Genomic DNA, 9,423 nt, shown 5'->3' on the forward strand with positions numbered 1-9,423 from the left:
GCCTCATACCCGCCCGTTGTCCGTAGCCGACCGCTGTAAAGAGGTGCAGCAGATCCGCGAGCAGCACCCCAGCAAAATCCCGGTGAGTCCCTCCGCCCCCTCCCATCCCGGCCCGACCCAGGCCCCAACTCGGGCTTACGCGTCCCCCGTCCCACCCGGCTCCTAGGTGATAATCGAGCGCTACAAGGGTGAGAAGCAGCTGCCGGTCCTGGACAAGACCAAGTTCCTGGTCCCGGACCATGTCAACATGAGCGAGTTGGTCAAAATCATCCGGTGCGCGGGCAGCAGCTGTCAGAGGGGGGACTTGGGTTCTGCTGGGATCAGGCAGGGCGCTGGGTCTTTCGGCGAAGGAAGGGGTGGAGGTGGGGTATGGGACCGGGAGCTGGGTCCCTGTTCTGGGGAGGTTGGGAAAGGTCAAGGTCAAGGCTGGGGTCAGTGTCCAGTCAGAGGTAACTGCCTCTAGAAGGGCCTGGGTTGGGTGTGAAATGGAGGATCAGGGTCATTTTGGGGAGGGGTTCAGGCTGCGCTCCCCAACATCCAGGCCCCTCACAGTGTGCTTGCCTCCCGCCCCCCTCAGGCGCCGCCTGCAGCTCAACCCCACTCAGGCCTTCTTCCTGCTGGTGAACCAGCACAGCATGGTGAGCGTGTCCACGCCCATCGCGGACATCTACGAGCAGGAGAAGGACGAGGATGGCTTCCTCTACATGGTCTACGCCTCCCAGGAAACCTTCGGCTTCTGAGCCAGCAGTAGGGGGGGGTTGGCTTGGGCATGGGGGGGCCCTGTCAGGCTCTGCCCAGGGAGCTCCTCACACCTGAACTGAGCTGCCTCTGCTCCTGCCCCTGGTGGGTGGGGCAGAGATGCCACCTCCTAGCCAGGGGGTACCAACTGCACCTCCTCTGCCCCTGGGTGGATCCTGGCCCAGTCATGTTAGGGGGTTGCTCTTCTGGGTGCTGGCTGGGATTGGGGAGAGTGGGGAGCAGCCCCCAGCACCCCTGCTCTGTGTGGTTTGTCTTTTTTTTTTAGGCCCCTGCCTGTCTGCCTATCTGCCCCTCCTTGACCTGAGGCGCTGCCCCCTGCCTGGACCTGCCCACCCCTAAAGGACTGGCCCCGGGCTCACCTGGTCTTGATGTGGTGTATGGATCTGTGGTCACTGTCCCTCTGCAGAATAAAGATTGCTCAGGCCTGCCTGGCCCTCTGCCTCCAGCTGCTTGGGGACTGGGAAGGGCTGGGGGGTGGGGAGAGGACTGCCCCACACCATTTTTGGCTGGCCCGCACACAGACCTATGTTCTGTGGACTCAGCTCTCTCAGGAAACCCACACCTGTGTGTAGTGCCCCACGGCAGTATTATGGGTCATGCCCACCCCTTCCAAGAGTGCAGTGTGGTTCCAGGTAGATGTGTTTGTAACAAAAAACATTTATTAAGTAGCCACAACCTAACAAACCCTGCTCACCTGCTTCATCCCCTTTCCTGCTTGGGAGGGAGGGCTCCTTGGTATGCAGAGCCACAAAGTGGGCGATCCAAGGGGAGATGCTCCTGGTGACTTCCCCACGGACCTTGCTACTGGCCTTGGCTCCTCACTGGTAGTCGTCACCTTGGACTCAAACCTCATCTGCCCTTGGTCTTGCCTACTGGCAACTCTGGTTAGAGGGCTTGGCCCAGCTGCTGGCCCTTTCACCCCAGAAGTCTGTGCAGCCTTGTGCCCAGCCAGGCCTACTTGAGCACAAGCATGGCCTCCGTGCCGTCCTTGGCGGTCAGGTAGAGGCCGTGTGTGAGGTAGTACTCGCGCCGCAGGAAGGCATAGAAATAATCGGAGATGAGTAGGATCTAGGGGGAGAGAGAGGTTGTGAGAAGTTTCATGATACCTGCCCCTGAACCTTGGGTCACTGAGGGGCCAGGTAGGTGTTGGGGAGATGCTGCCCAAGGAACCCCCCGATCTCAGGGCATACACTTGAACCTGCAGGGTCTCACTGGCCCCTCAGAAGTTGCCCTACCTCCTCCACCATGGTCTTCCACCCCAAGCCCTGGCCTTAGCTCTACACTGGTGCCCTTCCATCTCACCTGGGTGCCCACTGGCCCTTTCACCCCAGCCGTGTCCCCTGTCAAACCTGCTTCTCCCACTGGGAACCTATATCCCCCATCTTCCATCCAGGTATTCAGGCCACAGAATCAGCAGACTCGTCTCTTCCCCACACCAAGCCCCCAAGCCTATTGGTTCTGTTTCTGTCTGTCCCCACAGATATCACCCCAGACAAAGCCATTGTCATACGAACAGCAGTAGTCTCCTCTCTGGGCTTCCTGACCTCAAACCTCCCGCCTGCCCCACCCTAGCAGCAGAGGTTGCTTTTCAAAACACAAATCTGGTCATGCTACTTTCCAGCTTAAGGCCTTGTAAAGGCGCTCCATGGCTCTTTGGGTGAAGATCAAACTCTCTGGAGCCAAGGCCTTGCACCTGGCGTGTCTGCTTCAGCCTCTCCCGTGCTCCATCTCACCCAGCTCCAGCCACACTGGCTTCTTCCCTCCCAGTGCCGGATCTTTGCTGTTTCCTCTGCCTGAAATGTTCTCTTTCCCTTTCATCTTGTCAACACCTGCTTGCCCTTCAGGCTCAGAAAGGATCACTTCTTCAGGGAAGCCTCCCTCACACCCCAGATTGGGTCTTGAAACCATTCACTTCTATGGTAGCACAGACCCATCCAAATTGCAGTTCTGCCTTCATCTGTGGGACTGCCTGATGACCACAGCTCCTCCTCTGGCCTGGGCAGAGTCCAGAGTGATTCTGCCATCATGGTGTCTGTGCCTGGCTTGGTCTGTCTGTCCTCTCTCAGCCCCAGAACTGAGAGGGCCCTAGCAGCTCAGTCCACCACCTCCTCTCCCTGATGCCCTGAAGTGAACAGGGATTTGCCAAGGCCCCCGAACCCTGGACCTGCAGTCTTAACAATTCCATTCATCCTAAGCCCCCAGGACCTCTGCTGCCTGAAACAGGATGGATGTGGGGAGAGGGGCTCACCTCTGCAGACACCACCAGTTCTCACGCACTTAAAAGCTTTTCAGGCTATCCACACCAACCACCTCAACACAGATGGGGAGATGTAAGCCTGGAGCTGGAGGAGCACCTGGCTAGGGTCTAAAGGCAAGTCAGAGGTGGGTGGTGGAGCCTGCGGTCTCAGCCTCAGGCCCCCCAGGCCCCTGTCCTGGAAAGCCTCCCTCACATGTGGGCAAGAAAGAGAGCACAGAGGGGTCTGGAGGAGGCCCTTGGAACCCACACCATCAATGGCCTCAGGACCACGACCTGCCCTTCTGTCACCGCAGGAACTCATCTAGAAGGCTGATGGAACCCATCTTACAGACGAGGAAACTGAGGCACCAAGAGTTAGTTGGCCTAAGGCTGTACTGGGAGAGCTGGACTGGTGGTCATCACCCTGCAAGGCGATACATCTGGGGCCCAGTGTGTAAAAGGCCCAGAAGCCTGCCGCTGAGGCTGTCAGGGCAGAGGCCCTGAGGCCTTGTCCCATAACTGCCTGTGGGGCACAGTTACCACAGCAAGGGCGGTCCTCACCCCCAGCAGTTGCTTTCTCACCCAGGTCCAAGTGCCTGGGGAAGAGAGCCTGGAGCTGGTGGGGACTGATCCCTGAGCCAGGTCAGATGACGGCAGGTGCAGAGTCACAGTTCATAACAAAAGAACTCCAATGTCACACATAATCAACTGGCCAAATAGGAAGTCAAAATACTAGGTTATTAGTTTGAACCATATGAAACTGCCATTTATGCAGATCAAAAATGGTTGAGTATTAACAATTTGATATGATTCAACTTAATATAAACTGGAAGAAAAGAAAAAGTAGTAATTTAGAAGTACCAGAGCAAATAACTGTAAGACCTTAAGGAGCTATTCTTTTTCCTTATAAGCCTAAACTTTGTAAATTATATATTCAAGTTATGGTGATAAAAATTAAAATCCAATTAAAAACAATCAGTCAATAAATGACTGAATAAATAAATAAATGGAGAATTCTTTTTGGACCTTTCAAGAGAATTCCAAATAATATACATAGAGACTCTCCCCTTAGGAGGAGGAATTTAATTCTTGCTCACTCGCCACCCCCTGCCCCTGAGCTTAGGCTAGACTTCGTGACTCACTTCCAAAGAACAGGGAAAAGAGAAAATAGCAACTCCGCACTGGAGAAGCCTGGCAAACACTATCCTAACCAAATGATGAAGGGTAAACAGCACGAAGTGTGGCCAGTGTGTACTGCCTGAGCTTTCCAAAAACCTTAAATGTGGCCTCATGATGAGAAAAGCATCAGACAAACCCAGAGGGGACACTCTTCTGGGATACCTGGCCAGGATACCTCAAGACTGTCCGTGTCAAGGGAAATGAGGAAAGAGAGCATGAGCGGAGGACACAGGGGAGACGTGACTACTAATGCAGTGTGGTACCAGGCCTGATCCTGGGGGAAAACGAAGACATCAAGGGAAAACTGGGGAAATTCACATCAGATCTGGGGTTTGCTTCGTCGTAACAGACCAGGGTCAGTTTCTTGGTTTGGACAAACATACCACGGTACTGGGGCTTCTACCAGTGGCTCAGCAGTAAAGAACCTGCCTGCCAATGCCAGAGACATAAGAGTCATGGGTTTGATCCCTGGGTGGGGAAGATCCCCCGGAGGAGGGCATGGCAACCCACTCCAGTATTCTTGCCTAGAGAATCCCCACGGACAGAGGAGCCTGGTGGGCTCAGTGCATAGGGTTGCAAAGGGCTGGACAGGACTGAAGCAACTGAGCATGCGTGCACTGTGGCACTATGTTAACATGGGAGACTAGGTGGGGGGCATATGGAAATTCTCTGCACTATAAAATTATTCCAACATTTACACATTTTAAAAAGCAATGTATTATTGTTATATGCAACAACATGAATGAGCCTCAAAAATATCTTGCTGACTGAAAGAAGGCTTCAGGAAATGTACATGAAGATTTGTGTTTTACCATTAATAAAGGAAATTGAAGATGACTCGATGAAATGGAAAAATATCTCATGCTGTTGAACTGGAAGAATTAATATTGTTAAAATGGCATGCTACCCAAAACAATCTACAGATATAATGTGATCCCTTATCAAGTTACCCATGACATTTTTCACAGAACTAGAACAAATAATCCTAAAACTTATATGGAACCATGCAAGACCCAGAACTGCCAAAGCAATTTTGAGGAAAGAACAAAGCAGGAGGCATAACCGTCCCAGACTTCAGATAATACTACAAAAGCTACAGTAATCAAAGTGTCATGATACTATCACAAAAGAAGATATGGATCAACAGAAAAGAAAGCCGAGAAGTAAATCCACACACCTACAGTCAATTAATTTTCAACACAGGAGGTGAGAATATACAATGGGGAAAGACAACCTCTTCAGCAAGGGGTGTTGGGAAAGCTGGACAGCTGCATGAAGTCAGCAGGAAGAACACATCCTCCCACCATACACAAAAATAAACTCAAAACAGCTTCAAGACTTAAACATCAGACATGACACCATAAAACTGGAACACAGGCAACATTCTCTGACATAAATTGTGCCAATGTTTTCTTAGGTCAGTCTCCCAAGGGAATAGAAATAAAAGCAAAGACAGACAAATGGGACCTAATCAAGCTTACAGGTTTCTGTACAGCAAAGGAAACCACAAACAAAATGAAGAGACAACCTGCAGAACGGGAGAAAATAGTTGCCAATGATGTGACTGACAACAGCTTAATTTCCAAAATATACAGCTTATACAGTTCAACAACAAAAAGCAACCCAACTGAAAAATGAGCAGAAGGACTAAATAGACATTTCTCCAAAGACGACATACAGATGGCCAACAGGCACATGAAAAGATGCTCAACGTCGCTATTAGAGAAAAGAAAGTCAAAACTACCATGAGATATCACCTCACACTGGTCAGAATGGCCACCATTAAGAAGTCCACAAATAACAAACGTTCTGAAGGGTGTGGAGAAAAGAGAACCCTCCTATAGTGTTGGTGGAAACGGAAGTTGGTGCAGCCACTATGGAAAACAATATGGAGCTTCCTCAGAAAACTTAAAAACAGAGCTGCCATATGATCCAGCAGTTGTGCTCCTGGGCACATATCCAGAAATAAAAACCATAATTCAAAAACTATACACGTCCACAGCAGCACCGTTCCCAACAGCCGAGACGTGGAAACCTAAATGCCATCGGTAGATGAACAGGTACAGAACACACACAGTCAACAGAGCACTACTTGGCCAAAACAAAAAGAACTAAATGATGCCCGTTTGTAGCAACACGGATGGAACTAGAGGTCATTATACTAAATGAAGTAAGTCAGAAGACAAGTATCATGTATCATTTATATGTGGAATCTAAAATATGATAATATGGACTTATCTACAAAACAGAAACACACACAGAGAGCAGACTCGCGCTGGCAAGAGAGTGGCGGGGAGGAGCTGGGTGGGAGTTTGCGGCCAGCAGAGGCAAACTGTTCCATACAGAATGGAATGACAAGGTTCTACTACACAGCACAGGGAGCTGCACTCGATATCCTGTGATAAGCCCAATGGAAAAGAACACTAAGAAAGATAGGGACTTCTTTGGTGGTCCAGCAGCTGAGACTTCACACTTCCATTGCAGGGGCACGGGTTCAATCCCTGGTCAGGGAACTAAGATTCCGCATGCCACAGAGCAGCCAAGAAAAAAAAATGTATATATGTATAACTGAATCACTTTGCTGTACAGCAGAAATTAACACAATATTATAAATCAACTATATGTCAATATAAAGTTTTTTTTAAAGATTTGTGTTTTTCACTGTATGTAAATTTCACATAAGAAAAATATAAGTTTTGAGCTCTGGTTAACAATACACATGCTGAAATATTTGGCAGGAAATGTACTGATGTCTGTATTTCACTTTGAATACATTACAGAAATAAGATGGATTGAGAAATGGATCATTTGTGATCACCCAAGTATAAGAAAATGGTAATGCTGAGGTCCAGGTGGTAGATATACAGGTGTTCAAGGTTAAATCTTTCAACTTTGTTTGTATGTGTGAAACTTTTCATAATAAAGCAACAGGGGAGTGTGGTGTGAGGGACAGAGTCCTGCGTGTTGGCTTGGTTTTCTGGGATCGAAGTCCTGAGTGGGTGCCCTGCCTCTGCCCCCAGGGAGAGGGCATGTCGGGGACACACTGGCCTAGAGGCTCTGCGCTCTCTGAGGGAAGCCCCCAGCCGTCACAGGCTGGCTGAGAAAGCCTCGTTTGACCTCAAGGCTTTCCATGTGGGCTGAGGAGAAGGGATTTCCCTGAGGCCCTGGGATTCAGCTGACATCGTACCTGCAGACCCAGCGCCCCTTTGCCCCATCTGAGCAGGGCAAGTCGGGAGAGGAGCCTGGCCAAGTCGGCGGCTGTGTGAACCTGTGTGAGCCACTGCCCCCTCCCTCCCTGTGCAGCACTGTCCACGTCCGTACAATGAATGATAACTCTAGTTTATTCCTCACAGTCGTGGCCCCCTGGTCCCTGCTCTGTCCCTCTGTGCTTCCAGAGACCTGAAGAGCAACCCATTCTTCTGGTTTTTTAAAATGTTTTAATGGCTTTAATGTGAAAACAAAAGTGAAAAATGTTTTTATGGAGTATGAAAACCTGGTTGTGGGGAGTTCCCTGGTGACCTAGCGGTGGCCTGAGTTTAACCCCTGGTCAGGAGAACTGAGATCCCACAAGCCAAGCAGCACGGCCACAAAAACCCCAAAAACCGAGTTGCAGGATTTCCAGTTTATTACATGAAAGTGAGAATTACATGATGTAGGAACTGAATGCTTTCTAAGGTAGTTAGTGGTTAGAACTGCAAAGGTCAGTGTCCGGGAGGAGAAAAGCACCAGTGCTGATAAACGCTGCCATTACAGTATTTTATTCTTATTAATAAGAATGCTGATAATACTCAGGCATTAATTTAAGCACTTCACTCGTGTTAAAACAGTTACTTCTTGCAATAAACCTTCATTGTAGGTACATAATTATCCTATCTTAGAACAAAGAAACAAAAGGTTCTTCAAGTAACTTGACCAAAGTCGTACAACCAGCAAGTGTCAGAGGCAGGCTCCAAACCCAGACCGTCAGGCATCATACACCACACGCTGACCCACGCTGCTGGAGCTGCTCTGCTCTAATGGAGCAGCCTGTTAAAGCTGCCCTCAGCGACCACAGCTGAGCCCCTTGGCCTCACTTGCCATCAACCACCAGTTGCCACCAATTTCCCTCAGAATTCCAACTCAGCCCCCTCTTGCTTGAAGCCCTCCCTCATCCTCCTGGCCCCTTAGGGGTCACACACACACACACTCACTCAGACTCTCTCTCATACACACACACACACACCATGAAAGCCTCTCACTTGCCCGCTCAGAAGCCTCCAGTGCTCCCCTCTCCCTGTGCTGCACCTGCGTGTCCCCGAAGCCCCAAACACAGCCGGGGCCACACCTTGGTGCTTCTGTGCAAGCCCCACCCCTGGGCTAGGATGATCTTTCTCCCAAAGGGCTCCTTCTCATCCCTGGAGAGGCAATGTCTCCATCTCCCACCCCCAGAGTCTTCCCCCAACCCCCACGCTTAGTTCCTTGATCCCTGAAGTGAAGTCACTTCCCATTGCCTCCCCCCTAAACAGGGTGGCATCTGCTCCAGCTGTGGGACCCCAGACCCAGCATGTGGTTGGCATCCTGCCCCCGTGAGGGCTCAGTCAGACCACATTCCTCTCACTGGCAGCTCTGGGTCATGATGAAGATACAGACAGACAGACAGAGAGACAGTCGTGCTGAGTGGCTTGTAGGATACTAGTTTCCTGACCAGGGATCAAATCCAGGCCCTGGCAGTGAAAGCACCGAGTCCTAACCACTGGACCACCAGGGATGTCCCAGAAGATGAAGATTTAATGGAGCAGCTGATAAAAGGCGGCCGAGGACAGAGTGGGTAGATCAGAAGTGGTATGAAATGGTCAGAACACGCTCCACCACAGGGTGGGAGGAGAGACCAGGAAACCAACTCCTGAGTCTCTGCCCTGGGCCGGGTCCTTTAACAATTAGCACATCAGTGGCTCAGCAGTTGGAGAACCTGCCTGCAATGCAGGAGACCCAGGGGATGCGGGTTCAATTCCTGGGTTGGGAAGATCCCCTGGAAGAGGAAATGGCAACCCACTCCAGTATTCTTGCTGGGAAATCCCATGGGCAGAGCAGCCTGGCGGGCTAGTCTATGGGGTTGCAAGAATCGGACACGACTGAGCAACTAATACACACACTCAGGAACTGTCACAATACCCTGGGCAGGGCTTATAAGCCTCAGAGATGAGCAGACTCAGAGGTCAAGGGTCTTGCCCAGGATCACTAGGGAGTAAGTGACACGTTGGGGCTGCAGT

The 9,423-nt window shown here is 50.7% G+C and overlaps 2 protein-coding genes across 2 annotated transcripts in view; one reads left to right on the plus strand and one right to left on the minus strand.

Annotated features, from left to right (window-relative positions):
- Positions 1-4: 4 nt before the first annotated feature.
- On the plus strand, positions 5-1,192 carry MAP1LC3A (microtubule-associated protein 1 light chain 3 alpha; the record flags this gene model as incomplete). Its single annotated transcript, XM_010855011.1, has 3 exons — positions 5-82; positions 167-273; positions 578-1,192. Coding segments are annotated over 3 exons (348 nt in total), but the record flags the coding sequence as incomplete, so codon positions are not given.
- The window catches only part of PIGU (phosphatidylinositol glycan anchor biosynthesis, class U), a 91,565-nt gene continuing 83,154 nt past the window's right edge, over positions 1,013-9,423 (minus strand). The window contains exon 12 of the mRNA XM_010854876.1: positions 1,013-1,827. Within this exon, the coding sequence (XP_010853178.1) occupies positions 1,714-1,827 (114 nt within the window). The 3' untranslated portion in view covers positions 1,013-1,713. The remainder of the gene's footprint in view (positions 1,828-9,423) is intronic.

This window comes from Bison bison, unplaced genomic scaffold (genome assembly GCF_000754665.1).
Source record: "Bison bison bison isolate TAMUID 2011002044 unplaced genomic scaffold, Bison_UMD1.0 scf7180017864352, whole genome shotgun sequence".
NCBI classification, from domain to species: Eukaryota; Metazoa; Chordata; class Mammalia; order Artiodactyla; family Bovidae; genus Bison; species Bison bison.